At 36.3% G+C, this 16,946-nt stretch overlaps 1 protein-coding gene across 4 annotated transcripts in view; it reads left to right on the forward strand.

The window, feature by feature from the left end:
• The first annotated feature begins 14,958 nt into the window (after positions 1 to 14,958).
• The window catches only part of LOC107066867 (TOX high mobility group box family member 4), a 265,278-nt gene continuing 263,290 nt past the window's right edge, over positions 14,959 to 16,946 (forward strand). For 2 of the 4 annotated variants that reach the window (XR_001475796.2, XM_015321882.2), the window contains exons 1-2: positions 14,959 to 16,152; positions 16,245 to 16,342. Coding sequence is in view for 3 of the 4 variants with exons in the window: in XM_015321882.2 (XP_015177368.2) it covers positions 16,110 to 16,152; positions 16,245 to 16,342 (141 nt within the window). In the remaining variant the exon portion in view is untranslated. The remainder of the gene's footprint in view (positions 16,153 to 16,244; positions 16,343 to 16,946) is intronic. The other 2 variants (XM_089169985.1, XM_015321883.2) reach the window with 2 other exon arrangements.

Here is a 16,946-nt window from a genome sequence, read left to right on the forward strand (position 1 = left end):
GCCGTTCTTAGTATCCTAGTTTCGAACGCATAACGAACCCCCGATCGGCTTCGATCGGAGCTTTCGATCGAGTTACGAGGTTGTTATACCAACCTCGGTTTGAGATAACTATACATGTATCTACATAAATTGCATTACATATGTGCCATTTATATATGTAGATTATTTTCAAAATTGAAAATAAGGAGAACAAACATTGTCGAACTTATTGAAATTTAAAACATAAATATTTTATTATAACTTTTTCATGATCACAACTATAATGTGATTTGTTTTTTTTAAAGAATAGTTTTCCAACGAGCAAGGGTTGTTGTATTGCTTTACGTATTATATTTTATGTACCGACTGAAAACTCAGGGAAGAAAAGCTTCGAGTCGTTGATAACACCAATACGATAGTGCCTCCAAGCGGCAACTTTGCAAACTAATCGTTTAAATCATCTTCCTCTCTTTTTCCCTTTTATTCATCCCCTTTACTCTCTATGATTCTTTCATCGTCTTTTCATTATAACGAAAATATCGTGTTAACCAAATCTGTTCTTTCACAATTCCCTCCTCTTCTCCCCACTCACCTTTCTTATCGACAAAAAAATCCTCGTAGAAAGTTTTATGCGAAACGTGAGAATACATTTTTAGTCTCTTTTCCATTTAAAACTTTCTCTCTCTCTCTCTCTCTCTCTCTCTCTCTCTGTTTTTTTCTTTTTATTTTTCTTTCTCTTCTCTTCTCTTCTTTCTTTCCGGAATAATGTATATTCACGTTGCATATAAACGACTTTTTATCGTAGAGAAAACTTAAGACTACGAGATATCCAATGTTTCCTTTTGTTTTCCCTTCTTTTATTTTATTTTTTTTTTTCTACTTTTTATATTTACGCCCTGACTCTTCTTATCTACATATCTCTCGTAGGTTTTATTTCGTATTTCTCTGATAGTCTTCTTGTAACAGGCTTAATACAGGCGCTATACAATGTTCGGAGGGGTTGAGGGAGGGGTTGGAAAAAAGGGCTAGTACCTGCATGAACAGTAAGAGCAAGCACATAAGCAGTTTCACTACGGGCCAACTAGTTGCTGTATCTACAACTCGAAAGCTCATTTCGTATGGGAGGGAGAGAGAGAAAGAGAGAGAGAAAGAGAGAGAAAGAGAGAGAGAGAGAGAGAATTGGAAAGTTTTAATTTCTTCGGTTTACGGTAGGTTTTTATGAGGCATCGAAATGCACCCACCCGCTCGTCTATACCTGTACCCAGAACGAGCACTTCTACGAGAATACAAGAGGGTTGAGACGAGAGGGTGGGAAGGAAGAGAGGTAGACTGAGAAAGAGAAGAAGAGTAGTAGTACGAGGGTAGTGAGAAACTACGAAAGTCCATGGAAGCTTGCTGCTTACCTCACTTTGTTTACTTATTCTCCTTCTCTTCCTCTCTCTCTCTCTCTTCCTTCTTATACTACCCTTTCCTTCTTCACAACTAGCAAAATTCTCTCCCTGATTATCGAAGCAACTTGAAGATTTCTTCGAGTGTGTAACGCAATGTTCTAAACTATGTTTTAGTATAATAGTTGCTGTCTGTGCTCGACCAGCATAAAAAAATTGTTGTTGCATTCTATTCTCATAGATCGTAAAAAAAAAAAAAATGATCATTTTAACATTTGAATTAAAACTTATTAGGATTTTTATTATTTTATTTTTTTTTTTTGGAAGTGAAAATTTCTTTAGAATAGGTATTATTTGAAAAAATGTAACGGATCGGTAGGCGGCGATGTAACGGAGCGGTAGGCGGCTATGTAACGGAGCGGTGGGAGGCGATGAAACGGCCGCGATACTAAATAAGAAGAGAATACAATTATCCTACATCAGATATTTTGTATTCGTCTAATTCTCTCGAAAGTTGCTTTTTTGAAGATTTCACTTCTAACACGTGTGATCTGCACACATGTTTCTTTTTCTTTTTTTTTCTTGTTATTCGAAAAATTAATGAACGATGTTACACTTATACACGTGCGTGTATTTGTATAGGATCGCGTAGTAGATGACAATACATAGACACGTATACACAAATACATACACACATGTATATGCCATCTGTGTTCTTCACGTTCGCTTCGGATTACAGCTCAGCCAGAGCAGGTCCCGAGATACACGACCAAAGGGTGTTATGTGGTCGGCGCGCAGGTGTAACGGCCTCGTAAATCAAGCCTGATGCTAAATTCCGGCCATTCCGAAGCAGTAAAATGACAGGGAGCAATAATAGAGAAAGCCGCGGACGACTCTTATTGGACTGGGAGCAATAAAATCTGAAATGGTAATTCGTGAACGAACGAACTAACTCACTATGATAGTAAGTTGAAGAAAGGAATCCCACGATTACTGTCACTTTTAACTCACACAACTTGTTTCTATCTATTTATCTATCTCAAAGGGGATGTTTCAACTTGTTTGCTTCATTTTCCTTTCGTTAAAAAAAAAAAAAAAAAAAAAACGAAAGAATGAAATTAATTATTAAAAAATACGATAGTTGTTGAGTTAAGAACAAAAAAGATAAGAAATTATTGAATAATGTAGGATATGATATTTCGAGAAAAGTTTAATGAATTTTTATTTACAAATTATAATAAATTAACGCGAACAAAAATATTATAGATAAATTTAATTTAACTTTTTTCGTTCCTTTTTTTCAATATAATTAAGAATAAATGTATTCTATGTAAACGAATTAGGGCCGTATTCGTTAGGGTCGCATCTGGAATACGCGAAACCACGAATTGGACATGGACCACCTGATCTATTCACTTTCTTTCTTTTTCAATTGTTTAAAATATATTCAACGATATTTTTATGGAGGGTAGAGGCAAGGAGTAACATCTCTGTATATGAAAAAGTGTCCGTCGAAATGCATTCAATTAGGTGGCGCCACAGTAGCTTCAGGGTAAATTTTAAAAGAAGCGCCAAATATTATTAGAGTAGGATTGAGAACTAAACAAGGAACACAAATTTCACAACACAAATTTTTCTCATAATAATTCTTTAAGGTTATATTTACTATATTATTTCGTACTACGTAAGGAATTGAAATGTTCAATAATTAATTACTTTAGTCGCTAATAATATTAAATGTTTTAACTCGGCATACTTCAATTCGTTTACAATTGCTACATTCATACCATACCTTTTGTCTACACCAGCGCCATTCTGGAAGCTTTTTGAACTGTTATTTATAGCATACAGCTGGACACTTTTTCACATTTTCTCTCATATGAGATGATACTCCTTACCTCTACCCTCCATAGATATTTTTATTCGACACGGTGGACAAATGAGTAATTCAAAATAACAAAATGAAAAATAAACCTGTAATTGACGTAAATAATTAATGACATAAAACAATGTTATACTTTTTCATTTTCTATGTATAATAATTTTTATATATATATATATATGTGTGTGTGTGTGTGGGACTATGTAGATATGTATAAAGCAATATTATATTATATATACTCTCTCACAGCGACGATTCGACGAGAGGAATATACCAGAAAGCGAGAGATGCTAAAATGTATTCATGGAAAATGTATAGGGATTAATAATCGTAAAAGTCTGTATCCTTGAAGAGCGATAAAACCAGGAGGCAATATTCTTTCCTAGTTTCAATTCCCCTCGAGCTTTTGCACTTTTTGCCTGCCCCTTTCGCATCATCGAACTACCATTCCCCTAGATTCTTTTTCTGTCTATCTATCCATCCATCTTTTTTCATTCCTTCTTTTCTTTTCTTTCCTTCCTTCTCTCTCTCTTTTTTTTGTTTTTTTGTACTTTTACCAATGGAGAAACCACCACCACACACCTTGCACGCGTTTCAAATCATTTTCGATATTTCGTTCATTTTTTTTTTAAATTATTTTTTTATTTTATTGTTATCTTACAACACACGAACCCTTTTTATTAAAAAAAAAAATAAATCTTTAATCGCGTATTTTTCCCCTTTCGATAATTTTATTCGAATATTTTCTTTTCTTGTTTTTTATTGAATTAATTAATCTATATATTTATTTATTATTATTATATTTATTTCTATGTGTTTTTATGAATCGTACAAATCCGATAGAATTAAAAGAAACGAAAAAGAAAAAAATAAAAGAGAGATAACGCTAAATTGAGTGAGGAGGGGTGAGAGACAGAGATGTTGTGGGGGGGGGGGATTGCAGAAAAGGAGGTAAAAGACAAAGGCAAAGTTTTACAAGAAGAGGGAGTGAGGGAGGGAGAGCGGGGAAAAGAGTAGGGGAGAACGAACAAAGTATTAATTAGAGTTTTCTTTTGAAAAAACTTGATGGATACAAAACGTAATAACGACTGTAGTTGGGGGGAGCGGGGCGGGGGGGGGGGGTTCTTTTTATGCGGGGAAGTAGAATTTTATTAAAGCGAAAGTACCACACGATATACGAATACATGTACACTTTTACACATATATACACATATATACTTATATGTATATATATATATATATATGAACGTTAGGATCTTAAGTAGATACTTATGTTCACATATTCGCAAACACACACACACACACATGTTCACGGACAAAAGAGAGTAAGAGAAGAGGGACTACTTTTCTTTCCCTTCATCTTTTCCACTTGGAACCATCCCCTCTTGAAGTTTCTTTTTCTTTCCTTTCGTCTCGTATTTTCAACCCCCCTTCCCTCCCCACCCCTCCCCCACCTTATAGTTTTCTTCCACTTCTATTTCTTGTACTTTTTTTTCTACTTTTTCTACTTTTTCTTCTGCTTCTTCTTTTTCTTCTTCTTTTCGCTTGTAACTTTACGTTCAACCGTCATCCATCTTTGTATCCAACTGTTATTCTATTTCTTTTTTGTAGTGAAAACTTCTTTAGAATGGGGAGAGGCGGGGGGAGAGGGAGGGAGAGGGGGAGGGGGTTGATTTGAAAAAAAAAGCGAACGAAAATCCATGGTAACGGCAACGAAATGATAAAACGATTATACATCTGTAGGATTTAGCTTAAATCGAATATAAAATTATGTAATTTGTTAATATATTTCGTAATAGTATTTTTAAACACGTATATCACACAATATTTTAAATAAACGATCAGATCTCTTTATAATAAAATATATCAGTATGTACCTCGTGTCAATATGTAAATCCTGATCCAACTAACTAGATAAATAACCTATCATAAATATACTCTGACCATCTATTTAAAATATTGACTAATTTCTATTTATATCGTACCAAACGGATTAATTAATTAAATGAAAAATTGATATAAATTATATGATTATTCTCTTATAATGGTAATAAATATACTAACGACATAGAAAACATTTTTTATTATTATCCTAAAGTGTTCAAGGAAACAAAATAAAAAAAAAAAAAAAAAACAGAAAAACGATTAATGTGTAATAAAAATTCTTCTTTACACTTGGACATAAATAAAATTGAGGAAAGAAAGAAAGAAGGAAAGAGATAGCAAAGGAAAAAAAAACAACTAAGAAAAAAAAAGAGAGAGAGAGAGAGAGAGAGGATGAAGGGTTAGAAAGTGAGGAAAGATATCGAAGGGGGGCGGGAGGAGGAGGAGGAGGGGGAGGGGGGTGGTAGTGTTGGTGGTGGTAGTGGTGGTGATGGCGCAGGTGGCGAAGGAAGTAATCATCGCGGTGTGGGGATGATGGTGGTGTTTCGTCTCCTCTTGTTTCTCCTCACGCTTGGAGAGTCCGCCACCTTGTCCTCTTTCTCACAGCGGCACGGCGTTTGTTGGGGGTGGCTAAACCCACCTCGGGGGAATCAATAACCGAGAAGAGAACGCGTCGAGTCGCGTCAGGGTGGGGGGAGAGAGAGAGAGTATACACCTAGCTAGTAGTATAATGTTCGAGAGTGGGGGGTGGCACCGCCCACGGCACGCGACCAGCACGCGACCACGTCGAGCAGCAAGCAACCAACCAACCAACCAACCAACCAACCCACTCACCCCTTCCCAATGGCCTCCCTTCCACGACGTAGTAGTAGTAGTAGTAGTAGTAGTAGTAATAGTAGTAGTAGTAGTACGTGCAACAACACAACGACGACGATGATGACGACAACGATGAGAGAAATGAGAGAGAGAGAGAGAGAGAGAAAACTACCCCCTTTTAGAACATCATCTCTGGAATCTCGATTGTTCGACTCCCATTAATTTCTTTATCATTACCTACCACCCCTTTCTTATTTATAGGTTCTTTATTCTATTTATTCTTATTCATCGAACATCAATCAATCGAATCAATCGTTTGGAAATATTCACCTCATTCAATTTCAAATGACGTTTTATATAATTTAATAACAAACAAACAAATTGCTATTTTTCGTTCACACCTTTGTTTCTACCTTTTTTTTTTTTTTTTGAGAAATCTTAATTGACGTTTAGGTATTGCGTTATCGAGTAGTATTCGAGTGTACTTAATACGCAAAAGAGAAAGTGAAATAAAGAGTGTGAAACGGAAGAAGGAAAAAGGAAGGTAGGAAGGAAGGAAGGAAGGAAGGAAATGTTAGAGAGGAAGAGTAGCAAAACAGTTCTGAGAGAAAGAAAGAGAAAGAGAGTGAGAGAAAGTAGGGAGGGAATCGATAACAGAGTGGCACGCGCCAAGCAATCCCTCCTCAACCCTCTTAACCGCTTCATCCCTCGCTCATTCTCCCTTTACCACTTGCTGCTGCTGCTCACCACGCCCGACCCTGATTCCTACCGCCGTGCCGTGGCTTTCCTAAGGGTTGTAAACCTTCTAAGGTGGACCATCCTGATCCGTAACACAACCATTAAGGACCCTTCGACGCCTGATCTTCCTTTCTCTCTCTCTCTCTCTCTCTCTCTCTCTCTCTCTCTCTTTCCATTTTATTCTCTTTCTCTTTCACTTTGCTTTCTTGCTTCTACTCCTTTACGAAACGAACCCAAACCTAAGGCGAGATGCTTCCACGCTTTTAAATCATCTTCTTAAGCTTCAACAGGCTGTTTTCTCCTTTGACTATATATATTTTCTTTTTCTTGCTCTTTCTTTTTGGTTTTTTTTTCTTCTTTACTTTAAATCGTTTCAACCCTCAATATGTCTTCTTTTCTATACATGAAGTTTGTTTTACATATAGTAGTGAAAAAGGTATGAATTAAAAGTGTTTATGATAATATATGTTATGTTGGTACGTGAACAAACCTTAACGATGACACTAGCCAATTAAATGACACCACAATCGAACTGTTAATACTCCTAACATTTAACGATGATTCAAAAATTCACTTGCTAGGTAATTTATTTTTATAAAGTCTTCGTGTTTCTATTGGTACTTCTATATATAACATACATTATTATTATTAGCAATATAGTAAGAAAAATAATAACAAAATGTATTATGCAATTTCTAGAATTTTTCTTGTTGTTTCGTACAATTTGAAATAAAAGAAGGAAAAAGAAAGAAAGGAAGGAAGGAATGAAGGAAGGAAGGTCCGTTCGAAGATGAGACTTGCTTTTTAAAATGTAATTGAAATATGAATATATATATCGTTGTATATGTATCGTATATTATATATATATATATATATATCGTTGACTCGAAACGCGCGTGTGACTCTACACTTCCCTCTTGCCCTTTCAAAAACTTTCCCTACGGCGTATTTTTATTCCAGCTCCATAACCCATCGCTCTCCTGGTCCGTTCTGTATTCTCGCGGATCAAAGGGCGACCTTTAGGGACGACGAATGTAATTGAAAACGCGATTGAAATGGCTCGTAATTCTTCCCGAGGCTTTTCATGCCCGGAATATATGTTATATATGTATATATATATATATATATATGTAAGTATGTATTTATGTATCTATATATATATATGTTATCCAGCCGTACAAATCGCGTCAATACGATGTGCGCGTGCGCTCGCGCGAGCCACCCTTTTCATTTTGATTATCGTATCGCGGAAATATATTCCCAGAACTCGAATCTGATTTTCATGATCTCGAGAGACTAAAGAGAGAAAGAAAGAGAGAAAGAGAGAGAGAGATGAAAAAAAGATATACAACGTTGATAAAATTTTTCATTATTTTTCACATTACACGCTCGATTTAAAACATCAAACGGTGTATATATGCTTTTGATCCATTTATAAAATTTTCTATCACAATGATATTATTGCATTAAATAGACTAATATTAAAGATTTAATTAAAAATTCTTAATAATGTTATATTATTTCTAATATTACACGCTCGATTGGATATTTTTAGAAAGGGGATTGGATGGAATGTTCTTTCCTGTAAAATATAATTATATTAACGTTAATGAAACAAGAAGAAAAAAAAAACAAATAAATTCAATTTGAAAAACCATTTGTTAGAATAGAATCAATTTGATGAAATATTTGATTATTTCTGACATATGATCGATAGTAATATCGCGTTGTGATCTATATTTAAACAAAAATTCTTGATGAATTATATAAAAGCAATGATTATATTGAGATGATCAATAAAAGAAAAAAAAAGGGGGGTTTGATTTGAACGAAAGTTTGATAAGAATTGTTGGTTCGAAACGATTAGGTCCCAAACAGGAATCCTTACTTTATATACAGTATATCTATATATAAGTAAGTAACGTTCTTGTGATTCTAAAAAGCTCACAAGATTCTTTTCATCTATTGGTCGATTCGATATCTCGCAATGTTGTTCCAAGTAAACACGATAACGTCTCTTCTTTGGCGATGAACCCATGTCATAAGGAACGATCGATAGCCGCGAAAGCTTACCAAAGAAAGAGAAGGAGAATGAGGTGGAGAAGGAGGAGGAGAAGGAGGAGGAGAAAGAGAAGGTGGAGGAGAAGGTAGAGGAGGAGGGAGAGAAGAATAAGAAGAAGAAGAAGAAGAAGAAGGAGTATGAGTTAGAGTCGATAGTAAAGGACAAAGTACAAAGATAGAAAGATAGAAAAAGAGAGTGAGTTAGAGGGAGAGAGCTTTTTCAGTGGAGCTTGCAACTCGAGTTACTCTCTTTTCATCGTTAGGAGTGGGGATGGAAAAGAAAAGCTGCGGAGGAGTGGAGTGTAAAGGGAGAGGGTGGACAAGGAAAAAAGGGAAGGGGAAGGATAGAAATGAGGGGTTTGTGTAGGGAGGGACGAAAGAGAGGAGGAGACAGGTGCGTTGGGAGACAAGGCTACTCCTCTCCCAGTCCTCATTCTCTCTCTCTCTCTCTTTTTCTCTCTTTCTCTTTCTGTTCACTATTTTACCCCACCATCTCTAACACTCATCCTACTTTTTCACAGATTCACGCACACGTCCTCTCGAATTTTTTTATACCATCCTCCATCTTTCGGTCGGTTGGTCGTTCGGAAAAAAATATCTCTTGCTATTTTATTTTGTTATTTAACGTAAATAAATATCAGCAGAACACAATTTCATTTTTCCGTTTTAATTATGATGATTTATTTTTATGATATTTAAAATATCAATAATATTTTAATGATATTATTTTTTAAATAAAATATTTCTATATAGTATTGATTTGATTTCATTTTTAAACGAAATATATTTAATAGAAATAAAATATCATTCATTTTATATATACTACCCTGTTTCAAATAGGAAGATAGATTAATGTGTTTGAGGTTACTTTCTTTTTTGGAAATAGTTGTAGCAAAGAAACTAAAAAAGGTAGATGACTGTATTCCTTTTTTTTCCTTATTCTCTCTCTCTCTCTCTTCCTTCTGTAAATCACGTTTATAAGGGTGGTGGATGGCGCACGCCGCCTTGCGCCTGCCTTGGCAGAAGGGGGTAGCGCGGTTGCAACAGCGGCCACGGAGTCGGCGGGTCGTTTTGCGACAGAAAGAGAGAGAGACGACAAGAAGAGGGGGAGAACGAAAAGGGGTTGGTAGAAGAAGGAGGAGGAGGAGGAGGAGAGAGTGCCCGAGAAAGAGGAGAAAGGTGGAGGAGGAGGAGATGGAGGAAGAGGGAGGCCTGGGAGTCGGCGGAACTCGCGGATATTGATTCCCGTGGGATATGCGCGCGCTCAACGAGACTCGGAAGTCTCGACGTATGTGCACTGCTTTTGCTACACATATTATATATATATATATATATATATATATATATATATGAGTGTATATATATATTCATTCAACTACTTACCTTCGAAGATTTCTATAGGATTATGGTTGCATGTGTGGATGCTAAGAAATTGAATCATGTAATATAAATGTATATATTATATATCAATATATATATGTATATATAATATGTAATATACAAGTATATATATATATATATATATATATTAAAGGTATATGAGAAACTATAAAAAATGTCGTAAAAACGTAAAATAATGTTTTCATGTTTTTCTTTTTATTTTCTTTTTTTTTTTTTTTAATAATATCTCGATCAACCTGAAAGAGAAATATTTAATTTTATTGTTCGTAAAATAATTGAAAAAAAAAAAAACTATTAGATTTTATGGAGAAAAAATACGATGATTGATATCGCGCATAAATATCTAGTTTGCTTAACGTTTTTGCTTACCCACGTTTCTCCTTTATTCATCATATACTATTTATATGTATATATATATATATATATATATATACCTACATTTCTCTCGTTTTCACCCCTTCCAACGATTCACGAAGGACGTTGAACCTGCCGCCACGACTACAACCCCACGTAAGGCACGCGCTGTTACAGGGAGGGAAGTGAACGTCTTGTGTTTCGGTTTAACGCTTCCTCCTCTCTTTTGGGCATTAATGATTTTCTTCTTCCTCTTGGTAATTCCCACATTTGGGAACGCGTTTTTATTTATGTCATTTTTCTTTTTATTCCACGTGTCATTGCCCTTTTCCGCATTTACGAGGTTTCTTTTCTTTTTTTTCCTCTGTCACTCAAATTGGCTCTTTGAATGTTTGAAATATACATAGATCATTTTTAGATTTTTTTATTCTATAATAAGATAATATTATTACGTGCAAATTATATTCCAAAGATAAAAACGGGAGTTAAGTAATAAATTCATAATTGGGGAATAGGATTTTGATTATCAATTAATATCTTTTTCTTTTCTTTTTTTCGAGACTCCTTTTTTACTTTACAAAATATTTTTTCCTCCCCCAGTTAGGTTAAGTATTTATCTTTTTTATACATTTGTATTATTTATTATAAATAATTCTTCACAAACGTAATTTTCATTTCGTTAAATAATATTAAATAATTAATTAAATCCTTTGACGATATATGAGAAAGTGAAATATGAATTATTACGTGCATTCATGCAAAGATTTATCGTAGCAAATTTATAGCAATCATCAACGTTTATTGTGGAGAATCTTAGTATTATTATTTTAAAAGAGTAACGTTATAAATACAGCCCTTGTCAAAGAGTAACTAAAATCACGACTGGCCGCGGGGCACTTAGAGAACAGGGGAATATCGAGTTCAAAGGACATTGAGAAGGCCGAAGGTCGCCTTCCTATCCAAGCAACCCTCTCACTCTCTCTCCTCTCTCTTTCTCTCTGTCTGTCTCTCTCTCTGTCTCTCTTTCGGCGTCCTCGACACGACGGCATTTAGCAAAGCAGGTCGTGAACTTCGGTGGAGAGATTGAATGGGGCACTGGAGCACAATCCTAAGGTCGTCTGGCGAGTACTCGTGGCACGAAGCTCGTATCGAGAGAGAAAGGGAGACAGCGTGAAACGTTTGCCTTCGAGAGTGAACGAGAGAGAGAAAGAGAAAGCGAAAGAGAAAGAGAGGGGTGGGGGGTGTAGAAGAGGAAACGAGAAGGTCGGAGGGTAGAGAAAGAGAGAGATAAGGATGGTAATAAGGGTGCAAACGGTAGACGTAGAATGAGAGTGAAAGAGAGAGAGAAAGAGTAGGACGCACGAGACACGCAAAGGAGATCCGCAAGGCGTTGAAAGGGGAAAGGAGCGAGAGGGATAGATAGACAGATAGAAAGAGAGCAAAATTGCTAGTGAAAGCGAGAAAGGTAGAGAATGAAAGAGGTAGTAGTAGTAGGAAGCGGGGAGGATTCAGATATCACGCCTGACCCCACGGTTTCTCTCTCTTGCTCGTTCACTCGCTCGCTTCCTCCGGGTGGCTGGTTGACTGGATGGTTGGGTGGATAGCTGGCTGGCTGGCTGGCTGGCTGGCATGGCATGGCTGGCTGGCTGACTGGCTGACTGGCTGACTGGCTTGGGGCGAAAATCCAGCGCGTAAACTCGCGCACCATGCCACTACAAACTCCACTCCACGGGCTTCTCTACCTCTGCTGCTGCCTCTCTACTTTTACCAGCCAACAAACCCGACCTTCCTGCCAGCCTGCCTGTCTACCTCTGCTACCTCTGCTGTTACTGCTGCTTGCTTGCTTCCTACGACTACCACACTGATCTACTACTACTACTACTACTATTACTATTACTATTACTACTGCTGCTACTACTACTACACTCTTCCTCCTCCTCCTCCTCCTCCTCCTCCTCATCCTCAACGATCACTACTGCTGTTACTATCACCGACACGCTCTCTTGCTACTGCTACTGCTGCTGCTGCTGTTGCTGCTGCTGCTGCTGCTGCTGCTGCCGTAGTGCCCGTTACGACCTACGATCGCTATTCATGAATGAAACCCACGTGCTAACCACGTGTTCACCGATAAAGATTCTTCCTATGCGAAAGATCCTAATACTTGATGATAATACTTGTCAATTGATCACGATATGAAGTATTACTTGTTTTTATTATTTTGTGATACAATTAATTTCATTATTTTTTTTTTTTTTAATAAATCAATGAAGATAAATATCTTTTGTAAGGATAGATAACTATACTTTTGATTTTTTTTTAGAGAATGAAAATGAAATAATTAATTGGTCAGGAATTAGAGAGAATGAAAATAGAAATGCAATGTGATGACATATAATTTTTTGTTGTTTTTTTGGTAGGATGTATGAATGGGTAGGACAAGGTAAATAAACGACTCTCGGACTAAAAGCACTTCGTTTCGAGCTCGCCGTTTCGCCGGTGTGTTTGTCATTGACTTACGAGCAAGATAAAGATATATATGTGTGTATGTATGTATAAATGTATGTGTATATACCAGAGATGTGTAAAATTACAGGTACGAATTTTTTTTGAAAAGTCTAACTCGTATAATAACATTCTTATGAATGTTCGAGCAAACCGATGTTTACGGATATTTTGATTTGGTGAAAAAGTTTGACATTTTTGGGTCTAGTCAAAAGAAATTTATTTCGATATATCTTTTTATTTTGGAACATTCAATTTTGTATAACCAGGAACAAATGTATAAGACATCCTATTAATTTTTCTATTTTCATTTTCGTGAAATTTCTATTACATTTTTGATATTAGTCTTGACAGTAATGTCTTCAATAATTTATCTTTGAACATTTCCAAATTTAATACTAGCTTTGGAATATATTGAATATATTTTTGATATATATATATTTTATTTGAAAATAAATGTTTCACAGTTGTTACAAGAGAAATATTGAAAAATGTAGAGAAAATTTTTCAATGATAAGAAATAATCATTTCAATTAGTGCAAGAGGAAGTTAAATATTAATTGTAATATTTCAACGCACATGCTATGTTTAAACAGTTTATTGTTTTATACGTATAATTGAATAAGCTTCCGTTTATATAAGAAGAAACAAACAAAAAAAAAATGCGAGGAAATTTAAATTTAACAGAGTTGAATCTCATCGAAGTAATAATTACCTTTACGGAGCCCCCCATTGAAGATGCCACGAAAATATATTCGACGGTGAAAAATATCCGACGATCTTTCCTCTCAAATATTTTCTATTTTATTTCGGATTAAAATTGAATCGGAAGGCAAACACGTTAATTAAAGATATATAAGCAATTAATGTTCAGAATTTAACGTTTATATACGAAAATAGTAGTTCGTTATATACGTATATAGTCATTCGAAATAAACGTTTAAAGATAATTTGATGATAATATATGTATATTAAAAATGATAGAAAATATCGTATCATTATTACATTCCAGCCAGGACAAAATCATAAAGGATAATTTTCGCTAATATCAAGACCATTAAAAAGATTTCCTTTTTCCTTCGTTACCATATAAAATGTGAGGATTAGCTTAGAGTTAATTTTAACGCGCTTCTCTCTCTTCTACGAGATCGATCCCAATTTCCGCGTTATTATCACGAACGAAAAGTAGCAGACAAAGAGTATATAGATATATTCATCCATTCCTACGAATCTACATATATATATATATATATATATATATATATATATATATGTATATAACATATGTAATACATACATCCATATAATTTTGAGAGTAGTTTCGACGGTGTAGTGGCGCGGGACGTTCGCGATTCTGTCTTTACTGCGCATCTACCTACTACTCTCTTCTCATACATACCCACATATACATTCATGTACACGTAATCTTAATAGTGGTGTAGTAAAAGTCTAGCACGGGGTATAATAGAGTGGGAAAAGAAGGAAAAAAATAAAGAAAGGAAAATTGCGAGAGTGAGTGAGGGAATAGGTAAGATGTTTTTCTGTAAAGAAGAGAACAGAGAGAGAGAGAGAGAGAGAGAGAGAGAGAATAGGATATAGATACAAATGAAGAGAGGAGGAAAAACAGTAGCAGCAGCAGCAGCAGCAGCAGTAGACAACCAAAAGAAAGAAAGAAAGAGATGTGTATGCAGTTAAACGGTGGAAGATAAAAAGAGAAATGGATGACAGTAGTTAAACAGAGAGAGAGAGAGAGAGAGAGGGATAGGTAGGAGGTGGTAGGGCCGATTGCATTGCTGGGGGTGGGTGGGAAAAGAGAGAGAGGGGTATCGTGGCACCCCTCCGCTCTCCCTTCTACCCCTTTCCCTTAAGTCCCTGTTTCACTCCCACCCTTCATCACGGGAGGCTCGTGCACGCGACTCAGTCGCGCACTGCGTCGACGGTGGTCGACTATCGCTTGGCAGCACGCGTTGCGCGCACGACGCGAGTCGCGCGACCTAGCCTAATCCGCGTGGGGCGCTTATCTCGAGCGTACTAACCTCAAAGCCGCGAGGGGGGAAACAGGAGAAGAAAGAGTATAGCGGGAGGTGGAGCAAAGGCGGTGAAGGAGGAGGAGGAGAACTACCTGGAGGATTCGCTGGCCTCCTGTCGTCGTGTTGAATACGCCCGTGGAATCCTTTCTCGATCACGTGAGAGAAAGAGAGAAAGAGAGATAGAGAGAAATAAAAAGATAAAAAGAGGACGAACGAGAGAGTTGGAGCCCTTGGCTATAGGACGGAAGAGCAATAACTTAATCGTCGCCACGTGTCGTCCAATCTTCTGTCTTTTTTCTTCTTATTATTCTTATTCTTGTTGTTTTATTCTTAGACTTTTTTAAGTTGTCCTCTTAATAATATTGTTAATTAACAAAGGAAGACTAACGCAGAAGGACTTTTGGAAGAGAGGAAGAGGTGACGGTCGTTGGGAGATGATGGGGTGGTGGGGATACGATCTCGTGAGACAATCGTTGATCGAAAGTAATCCGCCATGTCAGGGGGACACCATAATATCGTTGACAAGAAGCCTACGATAATCGTTTAAGGCGTTTGATGATTTTTTGAGAATCGATCGATAGGATCGCATCGCGTAACGTTACTTGTTACGTTTCATTGCTCCGTTACAATTTATACGTTCGTTCGTTCGTTCGTTCGTTCGTACGTACGGTTGTTTGTTTGTTTGTTTGTTTGTTCGGTAAAAAAGTATAGATGCCGGTAAGTTAGTTCGTTCCTTCGTTCCTTCGTTTATTCGTTCGTTCGTTCGTTCGTTCGTCGTTCGAGCCGAAGGAAAAGCCGAGTGTTCGCGATACATTCGTTCATTCGTCGTTTGTTCGTTCGTACGGTCGTTCGTTCGTTCCTTCGTTCGTTTGTTTCTTCGTTAATTTTCGATTTCGTGCCGCGATAATCGAAAAAGTGTAAAACGTGATAAACATAAACGTTAAATAATAAAAAGAAACATTGAAAAAGGATTTAATCCTCCTCATAAGATCGAATAGAAAAGTGTTGTTTTGTTCAATCTTCCTGTGAATGGATGGCGAACATAGGTGTTGAAGAAACAACGAGGATCGTACGATGAGCGACGGTATTGCCGGTGCGATCGCGATCAGTTTGTTCGGTAGCGATCAATCGATCTTGTGTCTTCGATCTGGTGCCACTTGACGATTCTTCCTTTTGTTTTTTTTCACTCATCAAGGACTCGTATTCCAGGAGACGAGAAGAAGAGGAGGGACAGCATGGACACTGCAGGTTATTCGGCTCTTTCCAATGACGACGTTTGCAGAATGTTCGATCAGTATTCCTATAAGGTTAGTTTTATTATTTCTAATTAATATTTTATCGATTATTGTTTTATAGACGTTATCAATTTTTATTGATAATTATTGGACGTTCGTTAAGTTTATTACGAACATTATTCTCCAATTTGAAGGGTGATTGAATTTGATAGAAAGTTTATGTGAATATGTATATATATATAGAAGCATATTTACAAGGGGTTTTTTAATGGTGATTATTATATAATATCTCAATACATAATAGTTATAAACTATTGATCATATTTTCATTATCTCTTTGAATTTTGTTCATCTTCATCTACGTAATTAGCATGAAGAAGAGTTTGGCGCGCTTTTTGAAGGCGCACTCTTTTGGATTTGATTGGAACTACATCGTTAATGTTTCTCAAAGAAAACGTTCGATTATTTTTCTAGAAATAAAGATATGTTATATTTTACATTAATATTTCTTTTCCAATAGTTAATTTCACATAGTTTAGAAAAGATTTTTGAACGTTACCAATCTTTGAAGAGATTCTTTATTTTATTTGCGGCTACTCCATAGTATTCTTTCTTTCTCTCTCTCTCTCTCTCTCTCTCACTCACTTTTTCTTCATCTTTATTTCTCTACTTGACG

The sequence above is a fragment of the Polistes dominula genome, unplaced genomic scaffold (genome assembly GCF_049000335.1).
Source record: "Polistes dominula isolate Pdom_NZ unplaced genomic scaffold, Pdom_raw_medaka contig_49, whole genome shotgun sequence".
Taxonomy (NCBI): domain Eukaryota; kingdom Metazoa; phylum Arthropoda; class Insecta; order Hymenoptera; family Vespidae; genus Polistes; species Polistes dominula.